The sequence below is a fragment of the Delphinapterus leucas genome, chromosome 10 (genome assembly GCF_059928025.1).
Source record: "Delphinapterus leucas isolate spDelLeu-1000000601 "Yukka" chromosome 10, BTC_Dleu_Yukka2, whole genome shotgun sequence".
Classification (NCBI taxonomy): Eukaryota; Metazoa; Chordata; class Mammalia; order Artiodactyla; family Monodontidae; genus Delphinapterus; species Delphinapterus leucas.
This window is the reverse complement of record NC_143138.1, coordinates 66,832,239-66,857,784: the sequence shown is the minus strand read 5'-3', so window position 1 is coordinate 66,857,784 and position 25,546 is coordinate 66,832,239. Positions and strand designations below refer to the sequence as shown.

The 25,546-nt window shown below is 43.3% G+C and overlaps 1 protein-coding gene across 5 annotated transcripts; it reads right to left on the bottom strand.

Annotated features, from left to right (window-relative positions):
* Nucleotides 1-284: 284 nt before the first annotated feature.
* Nucleotides 285-25,088, bottom strand: RBM5 (RNA binding motif protein 5). 5 transcript variants are annotated; one of them, XM_022573074.2, is made up of 25 exons: nt 24,973-25,088; nt 23,563-23,632; nt 21,243-21,408; nt 20,305-20,460; nt 16,316-16,385; nt 15,753-15,826; nt 13,226-13,309; nt 12,191-12,251; nt 11,655-11,720; nt 10,641-10,801; nt 10,095-10,192; nt 9,403-9,490; nt 9,174-9,251; nt 9,018-9,090; nt 8,259-8,344; nt 7,796-7,874; nt 7,492-7,583; nt 5,678-5,839; nt 4,681-4,830; nt 4,527-4,598; nt 3,770-3,949; nt 3,146-3,220; nt 2,028-2,125; nt 1,821-1,950; nt 285-958 (listed from the first exon to the last, which is right to left on the bottom strand). In XM_022573074.2, the coding sequence occupies exons 2-25, from the start codon at nt 23,577-23,579 to the stop codon at nt 833-835; spliced, it is 2,442 nt and encodes an 813-aa protein (XP_022428782.1). In that variant the 5' UTR covers nt 23,580-23,632; nt 24,973-25,088; the 3' UTR covers nt 285-832. The 5 variants fall into 5 exon arrangements, with proteins under 5 accessions (XP_022428782.1, XP_022428781.1, XP_089775468.1 ...); XM_022573073.2 differs by lacking the exon at nt 285-958 and having other exon boundaries at nt 965-1,950; XM_089919342.1 differs by lacking the exons at nt 285-958; nt 24,973-25,088 and adding an exon at nt 24,460-24,966 and having other exon boundaries at nt 965-1,950.
* Between the last annotated feature and the right edge of the window lie 458 nt (nt 25,089-25,546).

Genomic DNA, 25,546 nt, shown 5'->3' with positions numbered 1-25,546 from the left:
GAGTGCTTTGGGGGAGAGAGATGGCCTCTCAGCTCCTCCACCTCAGCAGAGGTCGCCTGTATTGTGGCCAAAAGCAGGGAGGCTCTTCCTCACAGAGCAGTAACATGCCTACCCCCCACAGGTCTAGGATAGTCTGTGAAAAGTGAAGAAGCCCAAGTTCTCGCACTCACTTAGGCCTATACAAAGTAAGGAAGTGGAAAAGCCGACTCAGTTATGATGGAGTTTTCATGATGAATTTTCACACACTTCCTTCATCACCCCAAGAATAAAGAGACACAGACACACATTTTTCAAGGTATTTCTTTTGTAAAGAAGCCAGATTTGGCAACTAGACTGAAAATCTTCCAAAATTCTGTACAAATGTGTAATATACAAATATACACAAGGCTTTTGCCGAGAAAAGACAGCACAACAAATAACAGAGGCGGCTTTGGTGTTACATACCACCCTAGGGCATCTCAACACCCCCTAGGAATGCAAGGGGCTGATGGACCACAACATAGGCTACACATGTAAAACACACTACAATTACACTATGTACACTGAAGTATAAAAGACCCACTGTCCCCTTGGCCAGCTCATGAGCCCTCTGGCAGGAAGGCAGGCCATTCACCAGATAACCCATACTAGGGGGACTCCTTTAAGTGGGAGAACCTTGCAGAAGTGGTTTGCCCTAAAAACTATTAACAGCACAAGGCATGCCCTTAAACAGAAAGGTGGTCAGAGTGAATTCAAGAGATGGAACACTCCTTGTGCTCTCTGGAGCTCCTTGTCATATCTGTCTCTCTCTCTCTTTCTCTCTCTCTCTCTCTCTCTCATCCTCTCTTGAGTCTCACTCCATCTCAGTGAACCGGGCAAACATGGCCTTCCGGACAGCATCTTTGTAGGAATCTGCACCAGACAGTCCGTATGCGCTGCCTTTGGCTCCTAGGCCAGCTCCTTTTAGCCGGACTTGAGCCTGGGAGGGATAAAACTGCTGTCAGCAGCTGGCAGGTAGGGTGTGGATGGCTCCCTCTCTCCCTTATCTAACCCACTCCCTACTGAGCTGGACCACCCTCTGGAAGACAGGAGAGGAAGTTTTAAATGAAGATATGGATTTCTATATTGGAGACCTGGAGTAGGTTTAAGGACTGAAGGGATCAAATAGGTAAGGGAGACAGGCAGATAGAACCACACCCTCCCCTACTCCTCTGCCTGTTCAGCAAGCATTGTAAGGGCCCCAAAGCACAAAGCGTTGCACTGAAGCCCAGGGAAGCTCTGGTAATTCTGGGCACAGATCACAGCAGGACAGCTTGAAGTCAGCAGAACTCACTTGCACAAATCAACAGTAAGAGTCTGACCTAAGCTATGTTACCGGGTCAGAGAGGGAGCAATCACTGGCGGTGCTTTTGTCTAGAAGGCCAGTGGTTGAGGGCCTCTGCTCCTGAGATCTGAGTAAAGGATTTCTTACCATGGATGGAAATCCTACTAAATTATAATTTGTTTTATACATAAGCAAAATCACTTAGAAATGAAAGCACAGTACCTTTCTAAAAATCCAATCTAAGCTACACGGGTCTGAATTGGTATTAAATTAGGGTTTGTTTATAACAAAGGACATGGAAAGACACAGCCCTTAGGAGAAGGTAGGTTTTACCCAAAGATACCAAAAGACCAGAAAAATCAAGTAGGGTGCCACACCCATTCCTTCCAACTGACATCTTAAAAGGAGCGTGAAATATGGGAGGGCTGCAGAGAAGACAACTCCCACTGGGTCCTAGGCCCTCTGGGTTCTTCAATCTCATCTCATCTCTGGGATAAGCCTGCAAGCCACTGCTTACCTCAATGGGGGCTGTGATGCCTTGACACTTTCTTCCCAAACCTGAGCCTTCCCGCCAACCCATGGCCTGCAGCATCTTGTTGCCAATGTTACTGTGGTCAATGCCATCTTTGGTGGGCTGCTCGTAATTCCTGCCAGTGGCAAACACACAGTTACTTAAAAAGCCAGAGCCCCGGCTCACAAAGTGGAAAATGTGCACAACACATACACAGTGCCAGCATCAAACTGCTTCTTGCGCTTAGGTTCTGGAGGTTCTGGAATGCCGTACTTCTCCCGTCTTTCTGCAGCTCGATCCCGGTATTTCATCTATGTGAGAAAACAAACATGGTTAGAGATATTCAGACTTCAATCTGTAGCAGTCTCATGCACCCACACTTCAAGATTATCACCTCAAGTGCTTTCTTCATCTGGAGCTTGGCCTTTTAGAGTGCTCCCAAATACCACATGCCCTGTCTCCCTCGCTGCACTCAGTCATATCCAAAACGGCAGGTTTGTAGAGATGAACTGTGTGTGGAACCTGGGGTAGAACTATGTTTCCAACAACCAGTTTTATTTAACGAGTCACCTCTTGTCAAGCTCTTCAACCAGCCTGCTGGGCGTGGGCACAGCTTGCCAAGGTCCTCGAGGGAGAGGAGGGCAGAGCTGCTGTACCCCCTCAGCATTTGGACAGGCCCACCTCCAGGGAGACAGAGCCAAGGAGACTTCCAGAGACCTGTTCTACAGTCCCTGGGGAGACGGCACCATAAACAGTGGAAAAAAACAGGAAAGCAAAAGCCCTAACTACAGATACTATCTTGGGGTGAGAAATTTCAAGTAACTTGCTCACTGGTTCATCTCTAACCCATAGGCCTCTATTTGTATTTAAAACCCTGCCCAGCTGGCTCTCAACCTGCCTTGTCAACTACCAAATGACTGCCCATTAGTGGCCCCACAAGTTTCTCCTGCCCACTGCTTCCTTCCACATCACCTGCAATCATCTTGTGTCCTGCTGTTCCCTGGGCCTCATTTGAAGCTCCTCTCATTGTTCACAAAGGCTTCCCTGGCCAGGCCAAATGAGCTCACTCTCTCCTTGCTAAAATCCAGCATACTTCACCAGCAAGTATTTGGCACTCAGGACTTGTGAGCAGCCTTGAGCACCCTCATTAAGCGTCAGTACAGGGCTCACAAAGCGCACAGAGTTGGGTCCAGTCTACATGAGCCACAATGGCCAGGTGACAGGTATGTGGCAAACCCTACCCTGTCCCTGGGACCTGAAACAAGTGCTACAAATAAAAACCAAAGGCAGTTACCCCAAGACACTCTAGCGGCACATTGACCCCCATTCACCTCTCTCTCCCTCAGCTCCAAGGCTTCCAGCTCCTGCTCGCTCAGCCTGGATCGTCGGTAGATGTCCATGTTTTGCTATACGAGAGATTTTACAGACAGTAAGAATTCACACCTAATTTGAGATATCACATTATCCGTATCTATTATATTCTTTTTATTTTTTTTATTTTTTATTTTTTTGCGGTATGCGGGCCTCTCACTGTTGTGGCCTCTCCCATTGTGGAGCACAGGCTCCAGACGCCCAGGCTCAGTAGCCATGGCTCATGGGCCCAGCCGCTCTGCGGCATGTGGGATCTTCCCGGACCGGGGCACGAACCCGTGTCCCCTGCATCGGCAGGTGGACTCTCAACCACTGCGCCACCAGGGAAGCCCCAGTATCTATTATATTCTAAGAGTCAAAGCCTAATTCACTACACTACAGCATGAAAGCCAGAGCCCGGTGCATATGGAGCTGCCACGGTCCTTTCCACTCCATAATCTAGAACATACTATAATCAGGAGCAGCCTTCTAAAAGGCAATCATCTAATACAGGTATTTACTGAAACTTCACTACCGTCAGGGCAATCACAGCATCTTGCTGCCTCCCCTCCCTGCCTCAGATCAGCTCAGAGAAGCATGGCCACCTTGTGTAGGTCTGAGAGCTGCTGGTGCCTGACCAGGGCGTCTCTGTTTGGGAACTGGCGCCGGCAGAGCAGGCAGGCCATCTTCTTCCAGTCGGCCAGCTTTTCTTCTTCACTCTCAAGTCTCTCCACCAGCTCCTCTTCATTGTCACTGTCACCACTGTAAGCAGCAACCAGACCCCTCTAGGGACAAAAGGAGGGTGGGTCATTGGAAATGTACAACAGGAAGATAGCAATGGCTAAAAGTAATGCCTAATCCAAACTGTGAGAGTACGCATTACCCATACTGAGTGGAGCAGCCAGGTCCTCCAGTGCTGGGCTTGAGAGCCTCCTGGCACCAACCCTCTTGGGGCCCCAAGAAGAGTTCCTGGATGGCTGTTCTCAAACTGCTGACCATATTTGAAAACCCCAAATACAACAGATCAGAGTAACGGCCCACCCACATTAGTATCTACCAATAAAATACGTTTTTTTCTTGTCTTAATTTTCTCTTTCCAGTCTGTTAAAACTCTCTATTTACAAATGCAATAAAACTCAATTAACTGAGCTCAGGAATTCGGGCTTCATTCCCTGCTCCATCTCTCCAGCTCTCACACAGGGAAAGCAAAGCCCTGAACATGGATTCTATGTGCAGAAGCTGCTCCGAATACCCACTGACAGGGACCAATTAAGTAGAAGTCACATTAGCCACGATGCAGCTGAGTTTCAAAGTGAGACACAAAGCACAGATATGGTCTTTAAACTGGTGGTACTTCCTTACCTTGAGGGGATTCTCCTCGTCTCCATTTCGCACCAATTCGGGGATGAGCTGCTGCCTTTCTGCTAAGGCTCCCTGGGAAACAGAGAACACGTCATAAGCCTCAAATTTTACGTAAGTTCCCCTCATGAAGTAAGGTCATTCCTGCTACTGTTACCTTCTTCTCAAAGAGAGCAAAGCCAGCATCTGCTGCAGCAGATTCTCTCCTTTCTTCTTCCCTCAAAGAATTGACAGGTTGAAAGCTGTTTTTAAAATTTTCTTTCTGCTTGTTTAAACTCTTAGCCCAGCGTTCCATGTCTTTGGCAATCTAAAGTCAAACAACAATCACAAAAAATACACTTAGGTAGAGGAACTTAGAAAACAGTCTCCTATGCCATGAAAACAAGCCGTTATTGTAACAAACTGTAACAAAACCCCTTTTGCCCTTACCTTTATGAAGTACATACAACCAAAGTCATTAAAGGTCTCAAAAGTCAATGTATTTTAAATTCCATAAATAGTTTTTATGGATGGCCTCTATCAGCTTCCCATTGAAGTTACCTGTATAAACGACTTTTCCTCCCTGGACTGAAGCTGGGACTCATGCAGGGTCCTGCACTATGCAGGCTGATTAATGACTCTTTTCTTCCTGCTGCTCCATCAGAGGGAACTCTTCAGTGAATTCTTCTAACCGCCGAAAGGCACAGGAAACCCCATACAGCCTTATACAACCTAAATCTCAGGGACTTCCCTGGTGGTCCAGTGGCTAAGACTCTGTGCTCACAATGCAGGGGGCTCGGGTTCTATCCCTGGTCAGGGAACTAGATCCCTCATGCCGCAACTAAAGACCCTGCACGCGGCAATGAAGATCCCGCGTACCGCAACTAAGACACGACGCAGCCAAATAAATAAATATTAAAAAAGTCTTTGAGTCTTTCAGGATTTTTTTCCCGTAAGTACATAGGCAACTGACAAACAACATATGGTAACACTAAAAAATTGCAAAATGCTCTACAAACTTGATATAAATAAGATGTGTGGCCCCCTTTTAAAGAATCCAAATAAAGCAGATATAAATGCCTCGCCTCCCTGCCCCCCCAACAAAAAAAAACATAAAAATTAAGCCCAATATCCCAGAGAGAAAGATGGGTCTGCTGGATGGGTCATGACCTTACCTGCTGTGCTGTTTTGCTCTTGGGTTTCTCCTTCTTTTCCTTCCCCTCTTTTGCAGGAGGTAGGCCTGTCTGCTGGTGGGAGTTAGACTCCGCAGCCAGGACGTAAGTCTCCTTCTCTCCATCCCAGTACAGGTACTGCTGGGTTAAGGAATTGTAGTAGTACTGGGAAAAAAATACCATTAATGCAGATTTCTGCTGTGTTGAACCATTAACTTAAAGGAGTATTTTGTCAAAAACCCACATCAAAGTTGTTTTGTCAAAAAAACTAAACATAAAAACAAAGCATGCTGCAGACAAGTAATATTTTCTACATAGAGAAGAGGTGCTGTACACCTTGGTGTAGGTGAGGATGATGAACCAGCCAAGAGGTGTGAAACCTCTTGGGCAAAAGTAGAGTGTGGTTTCTTTTCAAGAGTCTAGTTCCTATTAACTTAATCCCTGGACCTGGAGGGTACCCAAAGAGAAACGCGTCTGACTCCTTTCCATAGACAGACCATTTACACAAACCAAGTGGCCAGAACAGGTGGTTCAGGAGGAGCTTTTTCTCATACGTCCTCCATGACAACCAGTTAACATGTCATTGTTGGGTTCAACCATACAGAACACGGCCTGTGGACATTCAGGCAACCAAATAGGTTTGTAAGAGGCTAGCTCGGGAGCCTGGAAGGAGGTGACATGTGAAGGAACTTGATCTGAAATTTGTGGGGAGAACCACAACAGAGAATAGGTAGCAGTTATCTCTCCTCTTCTCTATTCTTCAATCACTCACTCTACCTGCTCAACAGGGACCCAGGAGAGACTGCCTGTTGTATCTCTTCCAGGGAAGGTGGTGCGGGTCAGGCACAGGAGCCACAACTTCTATGGCCGCCAAGAAGAATGGCCTGGGAAAGGTCAGACTTCACAAGCAAGAGCAGTGGAAGAACCATGCACAGGCTCAGCCTCCCTGGCAGGTCCCACACAGCTTCACACCTGACTCTCAGAAACCACAAGCTCTCAATACCAAGTTCCTGTTAAAAGCACTTATTTTTACTGTTCTATATATACATACAGCTCCTGGTCATAAATAGCTGTTTATTTTTGGAGTGTTAATGTTGCTTTTCCTCTTTAAAAGTTATACACACCACCAAAAATAAAATATCACTCCACACATCTGCTAATTTCTATTCTCAAAAATACAAAGGGTTGCTAAGTAAAAGCCAGACACAAAAGGTCACATATCTGATTCCATTTACACAAAATGTCTAGAATAGGCAAATCCATAGAGACAGAAAGCAGACAGCATTTGCTGGGGTGGGACGGGATTAGGAAGTGACTGCTTAATATATAGGGCATAGGGTTTCTTTTCAGGTTGATGAAAAGGTTCTATAATTAGATAGTGATGATGGCTGCACAACACTGTGAATATACCACTGAACTGAACACTCTAAATGGTTAAAATGGTGAATTTTATGTTATGTGAATTTTATCTCAATTAAAAAAAAACAATATATAGTAAGAAAAAAAATCACAATTAAAATTTTTATCTAGTCTTTACATGAAGGTTAACAGTCACCTATAAATTTTAACTTGACAAAATAATCCATGGTTTAGGAGTAAGAATAGTGGCTACGGGTGGGGTTACTGACTGAACAGCAACAGGCACCAGAGAATGTCCAGTGTGCTAGGAATGCTCTCGTTCTTATCTCAGCGCTGGTGTATGTATGAACGCATATACATGTAAACATTCAAAGAACTGCAAGAACTGCACGTCAGTTTCATGCATTTTTCCGTATGTACATTATACCTCAAAACATGTATTTTAACCCTTAAATTACCTGTGAGTTGGGGTCATAGTACAGCCCTGTTGTCGGATCATAGTAATATCCTGAAGATTCATCATACTGGTAAGTGGACGTGTCAGGCACTGCTGCAAAAAACAAAATCCAGCATACAGTCATTCCAGGTAAGAAACTGGCTTTACTTTAAATTCTAAGCCACTGAGATGCAGCAGGCCTTAATGGTCTTCTCTCACATCCCCAAGTGTCCCTCTGACACCCACAAAGGGAGAGGAACTCTTATTAAACAAAGACAACAACTAGGACCTTCCAACTATCAACAGCCCCATGAGGTTTGGCTTACCATATTTGGTACCAGGAACTACACCAGTGGGGGAAGCGGCTGGGGCCTGTGTACTAGTGCTAGGCTGTGCTTCCTCAGTCTGGAAAGAACAGCAGCTTCAATATAATTTCAACTGTAAAGTCTCTCAAGAGAACTAAATCACTGCAATCATCCAGCAGGAAGGGCCCCCTGACAGACCCACTGTAGCAACGATCTAAGGCAATCCTTGATCAAAACACATGTTGACAACTTTCTTCCTAAAGGTCAAGTCGAAACATGCATAGTATAAATACACCGTTTGGAATCTTGCACTTAAAATACATACACAAAATTATTTTATTACCTAATAATATTTGACAGAGAAGTGAGACTGGAATGTGTATTATTCAATCCTAGCTCATACAGCAGGCAAAGACAATACTAGTATGGCAACACAAAGCTTCCCCAACAGTCACCAGTTCTGTATCTAAAATGACAGGATTACCGGAGAGCCGGGTGGATTGGAGGTCTGATTATATAGCTGGGGACTCTGAGATACTACAGCCGCTGAGGTGGTGGTCACCGCTGTGCCTGATAATAAACACAGGAGTTAGAAGAGCCAACGCACTGAACTCTAAGCCAAACATCCTTATCTGTAATGCCCAATCTAGCATCTTTGTATATGTCAGTTCTTAACAACCTAATTCCCAATACGTACTCTTGAACCTACGATATTTTCATTTTTATAATCCTACTAGAGTGTGACACACAAAGTCAAACATTCTGTATGATGGTTAAGAAGAAGGAAGAGAAGAAAGTCTCCATATCTGCTCTGGGGTTGCGAACAGATTTAACTGCCACACCTTTATAATTCTAGAACAACAACTGAAGCATAAGCTTTTAGAGTGACCCTTCTGATTAATGTCTGGACACCAGACTGCAGGGCCACACCGTCTCTGCTTACCTGAACCTACATGGTCACCCATGATTCCTAACAACACAGACAGGGAAAATACTGAATTCCAGGAATGAACATTCATCACATGGTCTCTAAGAGCTTCTTATCAGCTCCTGATGTACACGAGCAATCCCAATATTTCCCTAGGACCTTAGGCACATGGTGACAACCCTGAATGTGTCCTGTCCCCAAGTTTTGCAGGGAAATGGCCCTCATAGATTTATTTGGGTCTAGTGAGAACATCTAGTTCTATCTCCTCAATTGTATTTGCTTAAACAAAAATAAAGGGAATATGAAGTTTATTACCTGATGCAGATGATGCATCAGATTCCAATCCTCCAGCCTGTTGCTGATAAAACTGTTGGTAATCCTGTGAGTACTGTAGAAGAGTCCACCATTAAAGCTGCTATTCTCAGACACACTCTGGAGACCAGAAGTTGGATGCTGGTCAAATCTACCTACCTGAGCATACTGGGCGTAGCCATCTTGGCCTGGCTGCAGGTAACTGTAGTCAACATTGCCTCCTTCGCCACTCTGAGACTACAAAATATCAAAAGAAGAGGAAACACAGACATCAAGTTTTTAAAATGTCCTTGGAGAGCTTCTAAGGCAAGCACCGCTGGAGAGGTTACTTCTGTGAATCCGGGCAACACCACCACACTACACTGAGCAAAAAGATCCTCCATCTTACCTGGGTGGAAGACCACTGAGCGGCAGCAATGGCTGTACTAGCCACGGAGAAAGCACTGACCCGGTTACCATCTGGGAGGACCAAGTCTCTGAAACCACAATGATCCAATCATGTGATTCTATTTCAGTATGCTTCCAATCACTAATGCCACATTACCCAGAAAACAGCAATTCACTCCAGCCTTTGTTGGAAGGTCTCTAATGCCAGCAAGGCCACATTTCAGATGAGGAAGGGTTCCCATGGGCAAAGCCCTAAGTGGGCAAGTGTCCCTGTAGTATTTCTATTCTTCTTTGTACCCTTCCATCTAATAAGGTGTCTGCTGGATGAGCAATGACACCAGAAAGGGGGAATTTACATCGCTAGAATGAAGCTCTATATACATGAAACTGCATGTTGTTCTGGAAGTAAAGAATTATATCCAGATGGGTTTGCACCATCTTGAAGCAGTTTGCATAGCACTTATTCTCAACCCATCTGCCATGTCTCTCTTTGTCCTGCTCTGAAGTTTTCTGGCAACTGGTTATTGAGACAGGAGGGAATAAGCTCTAAGAAGACAACTGTATCCTTCCCAGCCAACCAGGAAGGATAGTGTCTCAATGTAGAGAACATGGGCTTTGAATGCAGTTAGCAAAGCATCCCTGGACAAGCACGCAGATGCAGCGGTTTGAAGTAAGGACAATGAAGCCACTCACTTTCTGGCACTTTTTGCAAAATCAACCCCAATAGTTTTGCCATCAATTTTCAAAGGAGGATGGAGACTCTGTAGTATCTGAAGCAGCTGAGAAGCGTCCTGAAGGAGAATGTGAAGAAAAACAATTTTGTCACATAATTGAAAATCTCTCTCTACTACCTAGCCCAGTCAAAGAAATATTAAAAAAAGAATAGCAATTCATTCTTATTTGCGGATATGAAATTGTGAGAAAAAAATTAGCCCTCTTTCCTCCAGGACATGAAGGTATCCAGTATTATTAAAAGAGTAAATGCTAAAACAGTCTAAAACAAAGCATGATGAAATGACAAAACTATGGCTCAACCTTCAGTTATCTACAGGTATATATGGTATTTTTACCACTTACTGAAGTCATCAGCCTATAATTTAGCACTGTAATAACTGTCATTTCTTAAGTCTTGAACTTTGGGCTCCAGGAGCCTTACACACAGTATCACAATTGGATGAACCACATTTGCCTCTTAAATCTCAGTTTCTTTTAAAAGGAAAGATTCAATGAACATCTCACCATTGCAGAAGACAGCTGCACAAACGCGAAGCCTCTGTTCTGCTGGGTCTGTTTGTCTTTTATGAGGCGAATGTTATTGACAGCTAAGGATGCGTAGGGAGACAGCGCTGTCATGATGGAATCCACCACAGTGTGTGGAGCTATGTTTCGAAGTATGATTGCTGCAGGTGAATGAGACAGATGACAGATACATGCATTCCCACAACCAATGCTTTTCAAGGCAGGTTCAAGTACAAACAAATCCATTTTGGGAGGTTTCTAGCATATTTGACCCTTGAATGCAGGGGGATGAGGGGTGCTGACCCCACCCCCATCCCAGCCACGCAGTCAAAAATCTGTATATAACTTTATAGTCAGCCCTCTGTACTGGTAGTTCCACATCCCCAGATTCAACCAGAGGATACTGTACTACTATAGCATTCATTGAAAAAACCCACATTGTTCGTTAAACCCATGTTGTTCAAGAGTCGACTGCATATCTTTCACACTTTGACATGGAGAAGATTCTAAAAACCAATCTTTTATGAGGCAACCTGAAGCTACTGCTCCTCATTAAAAAACGGCAGGATGAAAAAAACAAAACAAAAACAAACGGCAGGATGGGACTTTCCTGGTGGCGCAGTGGTTAAGAATCCGTCTGCCAATGCAGGGGACATGGGTTCGAGCCCTGGTCCGGGAAGATCCCACATGCTGCGGAGCAACTAAGCCTGTGAGCCACAACTACTGAGCCTCCGCTCTAGAGCCCACGAGCCACAACTGCTGAGCCTGCATGCCCAAACTACTGAAGCCTGCATGCCTAGAGCCCGTGTTGTGCAGCAGGAGAGGCCACCGCAATGAGAAGCCCGCTCACTGCAACTAGAGAAAGCCCGTGCGCAGCAACGAAGCGCCAGCCAAAAATAAATAAATAAAATAAATGCAAAATAAATAAATAAAATAAAAAAGGGTAGGAGAACAAAAACATCAAATGGAGGTTAATTTCCAACATAAAGGCCAAAAGATTACATTTGAACTTACTATCACAGTAGTAATCCACAGACTGAACTGATTCTGTGGTTCCAGGGGGCACTTCCTGTTCAGAGTCTACAAGAAAGGAAAGAAAGAGGAAGAATCAGTAACTGAAGACAAACAAACAACAAACCAATATAAAAAATACATTGAAATACCAAAGTTTTAATTTTAAGTAAATGTAGCAGTTGTTTTTTCTTTTTTAACCATTTGTGGCTATAGTAAAACCTCATTGATTTTGACATGAATTTTAAATGGGGAATGCAAAAATTGGGCCAGTGGAGGACTGACATTACCTCTATACTAAAGAAAAGCAGATGCAGAATGTAAACAAGGCGAGCAGACTTAATTTTGGAACATAAAAGAACTATTTGTACTCTCACAATCATCAGCAGGATCTACCTAACCTAAGGTAAGAAGGTTTAAGGAAAATATATAGGTTACTTGTTTAAATGCCCTACAACCTGTACTTTTCTTTAGGTTCACAGACAATCCAATTAGTCAGGGTTTAATACATATTCCCAAACAGCTGAATCTGGGCTTACCAAACTTGTCTGCTCCACATCGGAAGCATTTTAGTCTTTTCCTGAAATTGTTAAGGCAGCACTGGAAAAAAAAAGTTTTATCTTAGTTATTTCTCACAGTAGGCCGGGCTTACTAGTAACAATGTAGTAAGTTAGAGCAAGAGGGCCACGGGCAAGTCCCAGTGAGGAACAACCAAAAAAAAAAGCAGAAAGTGATACCATGTATCCAAGATAAAGGGATATTAACCTAAAAATTTAGAATGCTTTTACTATGTGAATTCTCCCAAGAAAAACAAATTTTGATGTATTCTGAAGTAGAATTCCATTTTTACCAAGCTGGGGAAAAGTTTTAGTTCACCCCAAAATCCTATAGCAAGCCACTGGCAAAGTTCTCCCTTATATCAGAAGAGCACCATAAGGACTTCCCTGGTGGTGCAGTGGTTAAGAATCAGCAACTAAGCCCGTGCGCCACAACTACTGAGCCTGTGCTGTAGAGCTCGTGAGCCACAACTACTGAAGCCCATGCATCTAGAGCCCATGCTCTGCAACAAGAGAAGGCACCATGATGAGAAGCCCGCACACTGCAATGAAGAACAGCCCCCATGCACAGCAACAAAGACCCAATGCAGCCAAATAATAATAGAAAAAAAAAAAAAGAGAGAAATTGCCAAAAGTTGAGAGCTCTAGAATTCAAGAAACCATAAAGTGAAATAAACTTAAAATCTTAATTGAAACACTGGGCTTAGAACCAGGATCTTAAACAAAATCTCTCATGTTTGAGGGATTCTGTCCTTTAGTACCTACTCAGGAGGACCCAAGAAAGTCAGAAAGTACGAAAATCACCTTATGATAAAAGCTGGTGATTGTGTACTTACTCATGTCCTTGTTTGGACAATCAAACAAACAAATAGAAAACAACAAAACCCCGAAAATCACCTTATGATAAAAGCTGGTGATTGTGTACTTACTCATGTCCTTGTTTGGACAATCAAACAAACAAATAGAAAACAACAAAACCCCAAGAGTTTTGTCTATTTGGGAAGAACGCATGCTTACCTTGTTACAAAGCCAATCTTCAAACTTAGGTCTGGGATTGCTATAATGCATTGCAATATGCTTTCCTTGAATCACCAGCTTTTTCTGTAAAAAAAGAAGTAATTAGTTATTCCCATTGTGAGGAACATGTGTCCATTTTCCCAGGGCAGAGCACACTTCGGAAAAATCAGTGCTCTGGAATTAAATGGACAACATACGGGGAGGACCAACCACCGCCACCTATACTCTGCCCATCCAATCCTTCAGATAGGCAGTAAGAGAATGGGATGCGGAGTAAAGGTAAACGGAGTCAGGGAGTGCTGAGAAAGCTGCCACACACTAAACGCTGACATGCACCAGGCCGTGTCTCCAGCAGAGACAGAAGTCCTAACATTCATCATTGACAGGCTGCCTGAGAGTGACAGTCTATTTCAAAAAGCAGAAGACACAACTCTCCCAGTTCTGAGGTTGTCTCCTACTTTAGCCCTTAGCATGGTGTCCTTGGGCTTCGCTTCACTTTTTCCCCAGTCCCCCATCCTTATGCAAAGTGAAAGCCTTTACATTTCCCCTTCCCTCAAATTCCTGCTTCAGGATGTGTCCTTTGGGCGACAATGGGAGGGGAACTCATTTTTAAAGGGAATCTGGTTACAATTTTCTCAGGAGGAACTAGTCTGAATGCCATCGACTCTAAAACAGCTAAATGAGATTTCTTCCTGCCAAGTGCAACCACGTCATGTCCTGAGTGACAGATGTGTTTTTCACTGAAATAGATGGTACTCTCCTTCAAGATGAGTAACCAGGAGGCCAATGAAGTTTCTTCAGGGGGTTAGGAAAAGTTTGTAAATGTTCATATACCACCTCATCCTTCAAGTCAACCATGTGACTAAAAAGGACTTAATTTTCAAAGGTCAAAAACTCTGAGCTGAATCAGTCTACCAAGAGTATACCCAGCACCTGCCCCCAAAGAGCCTTCATTTAACAGGCATATCTTTTCTTTTTCTTTTTTTTGGGGGGAGGGGAAGGGAGCAGGATGTTCTGACACTGTCAGAACAGATTTAAGTAGGAGGTTAGATATCCAAATTTTTTTAAAGGAGTCTAACCCCTCTAAACATACATACTGTTGAGTAATTTGGTTCTTGCAAATCCTGGAAGAGTTAAGACATGCTGTGAATGTTGTCTCTGCAATATCTAAAGACAAGACTGCATGTCTGGCCAAGAGGGAAAGAGCTGAAGGCCATCCACTCACTGTGTTGTAAAGAAGCAAAAATAAAGAAGCTGGCAGATATGTCAACAGATCATCCCACTAGGAGGGATGTGTGCTGGGGGAGACTCCAAACTATCACTGAGTCCCTAATCCTACTGGTCTTTTATTTCTGGAGTGAATTTGAACTGTAATGAAATATTACACATTAACATAGCTTTGTATACATTAAAATTGTGGAGATTTTTAAGTGTCTTACAGGTTTTAATTTCCTAGGAGTTTTAAACTCCCAAGCAAGTCATTCTGATACATCCACCATATTAAAAGATGCTGTCATGTAAAGAAAGCAGATTCACATGAAGCTTGTGTATGTCTGGTGTCCATGGTATGAAATGAATGAAGATCTACCATTATAAGATCAGGCTGTCACCTCTGGGTTAAGGAAATGAGAGGCTTAGAAATCTAACAAGTCAGTCAAAATGATACCCTCATTAGTGAGTCTTGTTATAAATGATAATAAATCATCAAAGAATATAACTCTTATTTATGAGTGACAAATCATAAAATGCTGCAGAGAAGCAACATAATGAGTTAAGCAGACTTCCCAGAATGCACTTGGTTAAGGCATTCAATACTGTGCTTTGGAGTTCTGGCAAAAAACGTTATTTAAGTGCCAAGCACTGAACATTATCTTGACAAACTGTAGAACACTTCAGTTAATGCTTCTTAAAGAATCATCAATGATTTGCTTTGAACAGACTATAAAAGGCATTCTCAGGGAGATTAGAATGTTAATGCCACTCTAACTAGATCAGACAGCAGCAGGACACCAGCTCCCAGGCTAATATCATCAGACTTATTGTTCAGAAATTCTACTGGGTCCTTACATAGTCCTTGAAGACCCACTGAGCAGTTACGCCTCCAGGAGGCTTGCAGTCTCCAAGAGAAATAAAAAATTACTTACAAAATGCCTGTAGCAGACTTCAATTATATTCTCTTCACTGTCAAATCGAGAGTTGGATAATCTAAGATTACTCTCAATGGACATAATAGGAATATAATCAGGTAAGGAAAAGGGGAATATTAAGATGTCTTGATAACTACCAGACAAATATTCAGTGGTTAACAAGGCCCTGCCAGGTAGCCATGTTTAAAGGCAGAGCAAATTCTGCAATGTAGTGCTTGGTACTGTATTTATTCTAGTAACAGCAATTTTAATATATACAAAGCTTTTCTTTTTTTAAAGTCACTCCTTTGGAACAAACCACTCCTTCAACCTTTTTTTTTTTTTAATTGTACAGACTTGTTCCATTTTCATGAATATCTAGACTTGGTGAGTGAAGCAACCTGATTGGCTTCCATCCAGCTGGTAGCATCTTGCAAGTGATAAAACTCCACGAAGGCGAAACCACGGCTTACACCTAGAGACAGCATTCAGATATAGACGGGATACTCGTGTTAGTCAGTTCCTTTATAACAGGTGAATCTCTCTCCCACTGCTTCAACACTGCGTGACAAAGCCAATTGGGAAGCAGCTTTACAAATGTGACTTGACTTGGGGATCTTCTTGATACTTTGCCATGGCAAGGAACCAAGCCGCCTGAACTAAATGCCACTCGATTTGATTCCACGCTTAAAAAGTAACCATGCAACCGACTACAAACAGTCAAACAAGGAGTTTATAAATCACTACTTACCGAAGGGAAAAAAAAGCCCCTAAAAACAAAGTTTTTAAAAAGGTCCTCAGATGCTTTCTAACATCGTTTTCAAACAGTCACATTCCTTAGCCATGGCAAACCTTTCATTCTGAATTCATGTGCTTGAAGACTGGGGATATCAGGATGTTCTTTAGGGACTGAGGTGGGAATGGGGAAGAGAACCAGAACAGCAGGAACTAAGCAAGCTCTCACCTGTTTTCCTCTTCATCAGCCTCACGTCCGCAGGCTGAGGGCCTTCAAAGGATTCCATCATTTCTCGAATCTGCACAGACAGGGATTTACACATTTACAGTTAAAGCTTTAGCCACAAACTATTCCACACTAAAGAGAGGTCAAAGACTAGGGATTACATTAACTGCTTAATTAACCAAGCTTTTAACTTCTATCATCAAAATGTAATTATTCTAAAAATAGAATAAAAGAAGGAACACTTCTCATAGAAACTGATGTACTGTAACAGCTTTGAAGGCATTCTTTATATGCTGACTGGGAATTTCCTCAGGCACAATTATTTATTTTGTGATATACAGTCTTGCTCATGGTATGCTGTCCCTCAAGCCTCCCTCCTTTAGTCTAATCTTGTTGTTCTTTGTACTAAAGGACCAGAAAGAAAGATGAGATTTAAAAAATGCAGAAGATATGTCACTGTCTTCTGAAGTACGCAACCAAGTATCAATGCCAAAAAATGAGGAACTCCCTTAAGATAAATATTTTTTGCACAATATCTTAAAGAAATAGCTTCCTTACATTTACATTAATGGTGAAAATTAACAAAGCTCATAACGTTCTTCGGTTCCTAGTAAATCAAAGTAAACAATTGGGCCTGAAGAAAGACTTCTGGCTGGTAGGTTTGTTATTGATGTCAGATCAAACCCTTACTGCAAAAGGCAAAATACATTAATAAATACATTAGTCTCTTTATCAATCATACCAGGCAGCGATACTCCCAGGGAGAAAACCAGGGCCAAATTTGTGAAACAGAGATTCTTCGTGGCCTCCACTTTCCATAATTACGTGTAAAGGCTGCAGGGTTATATACAGTCAATCCTCATTATTTGGGGATTCTGCGCTTGTGGATTTGCCTACGCATTAAAATTCGTTAACTCCAAATCAATACTTGTAAGTGCTTTCATGGCCATTTGCAGACACGTGCAGAGTAGTAAAAAATTTGAGTCACCTGATGTATGTGTTCCCGGCAGAGGTGATGCTCTGCCTTGTTTCAGCTTTCATACTGTAAACAAGTGTCCTACTCATAGTCTGTTTAGTGCCAAGTTTTTCACATTTTTGTACTTTTTGTTGGTGATTTCACTGTTTAAAATGGCTCTCCAAGTGCAGTGCTGAAGTGCTGTCTAGTGTTCCTAATGCAAGAAGGAAGGCTGTGATGTCCCTTACAGGGAAAATATATTAGAAAAGCTTCATTCAGACATAAGTTACAAGGCTATTGGCTGTGAGTTCAATGCTAATGAATCAACAGTATATATTAAATAAGGCACCTCTAAACAGAAATACACACAAAACAACAAGGTCATATATTGATCAGTTAATGTAAATGTTGTGACCAGAGGCTCACAGGAACCTAACTTTGTATTTCCCCTAAGAGCATGGTTCCATATCCCCAGTGCCTTTATAGACTGCAACTACCATAAATATAAGGAAAATCGACTATTTTTTCACAAAGAGTATGTATGAGAAGCACTACACTGAGCCAGAGCCAACCACCTGACTTGAGTTCATGCTTGGTAACACAGTAAGTAAAAAATCAGTCACCAGAGTAACTAAAAACAGTTTCTAAAAAGTAGTGATACAGTAACATACATAGTAACATAATTAACTAAAGACTGTTACTCTAAGAGTTCACATGTCAGTGGAGGACTAAAATAAAATGACAATACTGAAAGTGATAAACTGAAATTCAGGAGAAGATGAAATACTATAATTTTAAAAGGTTTTAAAGATCCCAATAAGCAAATTTTCTACAAATACTGCACAAAATTTGGCAACCTCAGAAAGTCTACTTTGAAAACCTGCCTTCTTAAGGTAAGCACTTCTAGTTCTCTGAGAAGCCTGAAATAAATAAGCATTTCAATCTTGTTTCATTACCAGAAGGGAGTGCCCCCAGAGTCAGCTAAGGCACTGCTCTCCCCATGCCACCCACTTCTTCTGCACGCTCCCAGGGCCACAGGCCTAAAAGACTCAAGGGAACAGTATGATCAACAAGTAAACTTTCCTCAACTGACTCCTGCAAGATTTCTTGTATCCCCTACTCCACATGCTCATGGCTGCTACCTGAGCTCAGCTCTGCCTTCTTTCTACCCCCTACCATTCTAACCTACATAGCTTTTGTTACCAGGTAAAAACCTCAGTAGCTTTCTTTTATACTTAGCTGGGCTTTCAAAGACTCCATCACTGGCCCCCAGAGCACCTTCCCATCCACCTCTCTCCTGTCAAAAGCTTTTGATTTCAGTCAAATCAAGCTGATTTGGGCCAGTCCACATCTTATCCTCAGTTCTCCACCAGACCAAAACATTTCTATCCCCCAAGAATCAACTCAACTAAAACCTCCCTGGAGCTCTTCCTTGCCCTCGACCAGTTAACTCAGCTCCCTTAAAGAATCCTCCAGAGTTACTCCACAGAACCACTTTCAACAGGACCTCTTCCAACACCTATCCCTTTCTACTCTGCATTGTCTTCATTATCTGCTGACCTTAGCTATTCATCCTTAAGCTTTTATGAGGCAGGATCCATGGTTCTGCATCACTATAGCATAGCAGTACACAGTGTAGCAAGTGTGCTGTGGATCACAAATACCCACTATTAATTCTAATATCCCATCTCACATTTGTCACTTCCAATGTTTAGAAGACCAAGGCTGTGTGAACTCAGTACTTATCTTTAGCTCTAAAATTCACTAAACATTAGTCAGAATATTACTCTGAATACTCCAAGACAATAGATACTGGCATAATGCATGTTTTATAAACGTATTTCAAAACATCATTCATTTCACAAACAACATTGGCTGAGCAGCCTCCTGCATTCAAGGGTTGGGGATACACTTAAGAAATTCTACCTGGTAGGTCAAGAAAGGCTTCAGGGACTTCCCTGGCGGTTCAGTGGTTAAGACTCCGTGTTTCCACTGTAGGGAGCATGGGTTCGATCCCTGGTTGGGGAACTAAAGTCCTGCATGCCGCACAGAGCTGCCCTCCCAAATGAAAGATGGAAGGAAGGGAGGGAGGGAGGGAGAGAGACGGAGGGGGAGAGGGAGGGGAGAGAGAAAGAGAGGAAGGAAGGGAGGGAGGGAGGAAGGAAGAAAAGGAAGGAAGGGAGGAGGGAGGGAGGGAGGGAGGGAGGGAGGGAGGGAGGGAGGGAGGAAGGGAGGAAGGGAGGAAGGGAGGGAGGGAGGAAGGAAGGGAGGGAGGGAGGGAGGGAGGGAGGGAGGGAGGAAGGAAGGAAGGAAGGAAGGAAGGAAGGAAGGAAGGAAGGAAGGAAGGAAGGAAGGAAAGAAAGAAAAGAAAGGAAGAAAGGAAGGAAGGAAGGAAAGAGAAGAAAGGAAGGAAGGGGGAGGGGAGGGGAGGGGAGGGAGGGGAGGGGAGGGGAGGGGAGGAAGAGGGCTTCAAGAAGAAAAAAAAGGCACACTGGTAGAACGGTGGACATGTCCAAAGTGGCCTGTAGCAGAAGCAAGTGGTGGATGTGGCTGGAAGGAATGCATGAGGGTCAGAGATACCACTGGAAATCAGGCAGTGCCCAGTACACCAAGGCCGTAGTTGACCAGTCTGAGAAGTGGGGAGCCAGGCTTTTCTACAGGCTTTTAAGAAGTTTCAAATGGATAATATAATTTCCATTAAATCAAAGGATGGCCAAATCATAAAATGTTCTTACAGATACAACCTCACTGAGTAAGTAACCAATTCAATAAAAACGTACTGGCTACCTTCTAATAGCTATTATTGAAGGAATAAGAACTGCTCCCTGTAGTTCTTCTGAAAACTCTACATTGAGCTTCAAAGCCTAAATACAAATGATTCTATCTGTGAACCAAGTTGAGAGAACTGAACCCTAATTACAGAAATGTATTTCACTAGATATTAGCTTGAGATATAGTAACACAAGAAAATAATGGTAGAAGCTCAAAGTTCATTGTGCCTATTGGATTGCTCATTAGAACTGTTGGTTCCCCTTACATCGCTCTCCGTGATGGTGATGGGAAGGCCGCGAAGCATGATGGTCTTGCTCTCCCTCTCATCACTGATGTCATGCCTATAGTCATGCTCGCCATAGTCACCATCTGAATGGTAGCCATCTTCGGATCGGTCACTGTTCCTTCTTTCACGTTCTCTCTGATTTACAATAAAGAAAACTGTAATTCAAATCACACTGGGCTTATTTATACCCTTTGATCCAGTCTCTCCACTTGTAATTTATCTTTAGGAATAGAGATAATACAAGAACTCCATGATGATGTTCACTGCAGTGTCTTCTAAAACAGCATAAAACAAAAAAAACAAGAACAGAAACCCCCAAACCTGGCAACCATCATTTAGTTCAGGAAGAATGGTTTAACAACTCACCAAACAGTATAACAACACACAATGAAACACTATTACCTGTTAAAATAAGATGATTATATGCATAAGAAAAAAAAAAAACAGTGCAAAATTATGCTGGTTGCACAATTACTGCTAAACAAAGCTAATGCATATGGAAAGAAATGTGAAAAAAGCTATGCTACAATGTTAAACTACAACTTTTAGAAACACCATCTGAGGCAAAGGGATGGTAAATAATTATGCCCCAATTGTCTCATCTTTAAAATGAGAATAACACCTACCTTATAGGGCTGTAGTGAGACCTGAATGAGTTCATGTAAGTCAAGTGCTCAAAAGAGTGCCTGGAGCATAGTGAGCCCTAAGTAAACCCTGGCCAGTATTTCTATGACTACAGGGCACAGTCTGTCTTTGAGGGTTATAGTCGACTCAGATTTCAGAATAATAAAGAGTTTGAATATAATACTCCTCTTGAGAGATTTCTGCACTTGGTATACTTATTTCAAGAATCTTGGAGGTTCTGTGCATATAATTCATAATTCTAACAACTCTATAAACAGTTGTTGGTCACTCACCTCTGGACTGTCATAGTCTCGGTAGTCATCATATCTATCACCCCTCCGATCATCACTAGATCTTTTGTAATCTGAGTCCCTCCTCCTGCTTCTGGATTCACGCTCATCACGATCATCCCTGTCTATGATGGACCCGTATCTTCCACTGCGTTCTGTTCTACTCACTCTGCCACGGAAAATAATTTTCATTTACTCTTCAGTAAATCATATTTTGTCCCTTTAGAAAACATGGTTGAAAAAACACACAACCCACATCTCAGTTTACAAGACATCCAACTAGTTCAGTGTATCCCTTAAAATTTATCACCAAATTCCAATTTACAAAGACAATGACTGGGAAAACAGCTATATCCCTAAGTACAAAGGTAGTTTTCAGGAATTCATACTAAATGTAAAAATATAGCTATCAAATGTATGGGTTTAATATTTTTGAGAGAGTCAAGCTGCCCAAGTTCATCCTGCATTTTCCCAAGCCTGTGGCCTACACATCACTCCTTTCATCCCTGATTTCAGATCTTAGTGATCAATCTAGACGGGAAGAATGTAATTATAGTTGTTCCCGCCAGGGACAGGTTCCAGGACCTGCTGTAGATACCAAAACCCATGGATGCTCAAGTCCCACAGTTAGCCCTCTGGTATACACAGTTCTGCATCTGCAGATTCAACCAACCACGGATCATGTAGTACTGTATTTATTGAAGAAAATCTGCCTATAAGTGGACCTGCAAAATTCAAATCCATGTTGTTCAGGGGTCAGCTGTATTAGCATTTCACTCAATTACAAAGGAGGACATGTCCTGACTCATCCACTCTGAAGGGTATCTCACTACTAAGAAATGGACCAACAAACTGGATAACCTGTCTTTTTTCCCCATTAGGCAGTTAACCAAGTTCATTTGTTAGATATAACTAGCACCATCAGAGAACATTATTTCCTATAACATCTGATTGATTGATTGATTGATTGGCTGCGTTGGGTCTTCACTGCTGTGCGCGGAGGCCACTTCTTGCTGCGGTGCGAGGGCCTTTCACTGCAGTGGCTTCTCCTGTTGCAGAGCACAGGCTCCAGGTGCATGGGCTTCAGTAGCTGTGGCTCACGAGCTCTAGAGCACAGGCTCAGCAGCTGTACATGGGCCTAGTTGCTCTGCAGCGTGTGGGATCTTCCCGGACCAGGGCTTGAACCCGTGTCCCCTGCATTGGCAGGCAGACTCCTAACCGCTGCACCACCAGGGAAGCCCCTGATTTATTTTTGATTACTGAGCAGCACTGGGCTTCACAGGAAAACCTAATAATAAAAGGCTTAAACCCATTTGACCACAGATATAAATAGTTCTTTCATAAATTGTTTACCAGGTTCTTAAAACTACTATGTAAGGACAAGACAAAGAGAAGGCTTATAAGGGCCTCATTTAGAGTATACAAATTTCATAAAAAGAAACAAATGAAACAAGTAGCCTAGGACTATTTTGAAATGTTAAGTATGTAGATGAGAGACCCCAAAACAGTAAATGTTAATTTGTTTGGAACCAGAGTACTGACAAAGCATTAAAACAATGATATCATGTGACATGAACACTTCATGAGTCCCAGTGCGCCATCAATTTGATCTATCACTGGGACTGGACTCAATATTAAGGAGGCAGCTGGATGTATAAATAAACGTTGTGTGTTTAAATCAAATGGTTTGAGTCAGAGAATCCACAGATGACACAGGAGTCAAATGCTCTCATCTTAATTCTTTACTAATTCTTTAGCAGTTTTCCTTTCTTCTTCTTTTTTTCTTAAAAATGTAACCCATGGTCCAAAGCTTCTCAGCTCTATAAATCTGGATCATCTTGTCATGGAGGGGACAATAACGAGAACTGGCATTCACTGACTGCTTTCTACAGCCCAGGTACTGTGCAAAGTGACAGACAGTATGATCTCCTAGCTTCTTCCAGAGGCTGTTTGTTATCCACACCGGGAACCCTCATGACTTACTATTCCACCCAGCCCTCCTTTGCCTAATTCTTTCTTACCCTTCAGGCTTCACCTTAGAGAATACTTTCTCCAGGAAGCTTTCCTGGCCGTTTCCAAGAAAACACATGTTCCTAAGTGTTCTAACAGCACCCTCAACTTCTTTTACCATAGCACAGTTCACACAGTATTTTAATTATCTCATTAAACTGTGTGCTTGTGAGAGCAAGTATCATGAAAGTGCTCACAGCAATGCTGGATACAAAACAGACACTCAAATATTTGTTTGATAAACAATTTTTAACAAATAGCTCAGTCCCCATTGAAATGCTGAGATCAAAGGCATGTAACAGTAATAACTTACCGTTTGTCTGAACCCATTGTCCTGCTGAAGATCTAGCACACTGCTCCAAAAGGTTCAAATTTTGTTTTTCCTAGGAGACAAAAGAGATAGGTTGCTGCAAGTCAGAGAGATCACGTAAGTCAACTGTTCCATAGCCGGAACACTACTGAGATTGGAATTTCATTAAACCATTAACAGTGGTTACCTAAGGTTGGGGGGGTGGGGAGGGAAGTGGGGACCAACTGTCAACATTAAAATCAAGCTAACATTTTGTTAACAGTGGGCATAGCAGGTAGGGGAAGCACAGTGAAAAATATGAGATTCCACATTCAATAACAAACCCATAAAAGGATACGAGCAGAAGGTTACTTCCCTGCTCCTGCTGTAGGATTACAAAGCAAAAAGGGCACAGCTGCAATCAGCTCCCTGTGTTCTGAATCAAAGCAACTCCATTGCGATAGTTGACCGTTAAAACATTAATCAAAGTGTATTAATACAAGGAGCGAAACGAAATTCAAAAATTACTTAGGAAAAACTTAAAACCTTTGAGAAGCCCGATGCTGAGTTGATTGAAAATCTACTCCATTTAAAATGCAACGGCTGATCCAAAGCTATCTCAAACAAGAGTAAACCTCCACACGACTTAATTCCTAGGTAACAATGATCATCACAGGTTCTTGAGGTGGCCAGCCTGGCTCAGCTACGCACCGGCGGTGATAAAACATCACAGAGCTGGACTGCGTTCGATGCGTGCGCGGTCCGAGAAACTACTTACAGCAGTCCCTGGCGCCTGTTCTAGGCAGGGGCTGAACGAACATTTGCTTAATTAATAAATGGAAGAGAACCATCCAGGAGAACCAGGCCCTAGGCAGAATCTCTGATGCCTCCCCTCTTCGCCTGGGCAGTGCCCGGACCCACCTCCGCGGGGTGTCGCGGCCGAGATGGCGGCGCCACGGCCTGCGCGACCAACTCAGGAGTCCGGCTTTCTCTTCCTGCCTGCACACCCGCCTCCCGACCCCCAAGAGGTTCCCAGCCCGTAGATCAGCCTTCACCGAACAGCTTTCCGGAGAGGGCTGATTCAGGTCAAGCTGCGGGGCGATGGCGGCTGGAGACTGTCAGGGCGCCCCTGAGAAGTACCCGAGGGACAAACGTCGGCTTCATGCTCAGCTGGGCTGGGTAGTCGGAAACACGTCCCGACAGGGGCACACTCAGAGCCCGAAAGAAGCGGGCCTCGGGCTGGGCGGGAGAACGCTCTCTGAAAGCTGACAGCGCTAGCGGCGAGGAGGGGCGCGGCTCTCCAATGCCTCCGGTAGCCCTTCGAGAGATCCGGCTGGAGCTGATCGACCGCCGCCCGCGGCTGACAGGGAGGCTCTACAGGGCCTGCTCCAACAGAAAGAACCGCGGGTCATTACGGGCGGCCGCCGCACTCACCCCCAGGAAGGACGGAAGCAGCAGCAGTAGCGGTTTTGTGCCAAGGGATTCCAACAGGGTACGGCCGCCTCACAAAATGGCGCCTCCGTCGACGGCCGTCTCCTACCCACAGTACCTCGCGCCTATCCCCTCCCCCCGCTACACGCTTCCTATGGAGGTGTCCAATCCGCGAAGGTGTCTGGCTGCGCGAGGGCTGCTGGGGAGTGTGGTCGCTAGGGCAACCTGTCACTTAACTACGCCCTGTGTCAATTTCCTGCGTATTTCCCTTTCTTCAAAACCCAGGCCTAATCTCCAATCTGCCTTTTGCAGATACGGATTAGAGCTTTTACCTTTATTAGGCATAGTAATTATTTGCTTTGCTACAAGGGCCTTAGAAAGTACAGTTTTCTTTCACCGACGCGGTGTAAACCATCACGTTTAATCTGGCTTTAAGAGAAGGAATGTAGGTCGATCACCTATTGCATTATTGAATGCTAGATTAGATTGGGCTACATGCTTTACAAATTTCTATTTTCATTTCATAACCTATGAGGTGGTTATTAAATCCATTTTTCAAGTAAGGAAATTGAGGTTT

Excerpts from the sequence above, each read along its gene's own strand:
- RBM5 (XM_022573073.2), bottom strand. Across the intron at positions 16,386-20,304 it reads TCACCATCACGGAGAGCGAT|ATTCGAGAAATGATGGAATC; the intron begins GTAAGGGGAACC and ends CTGTCTGTGCAG. Across the intron at positions 3,221-3,769 it reads AGCTCTCAGACCTACACAAG|CAAAACATGGACATCTACCG; the intron begins GTGGCCATGCTT and ends TCTCTCGTATAG.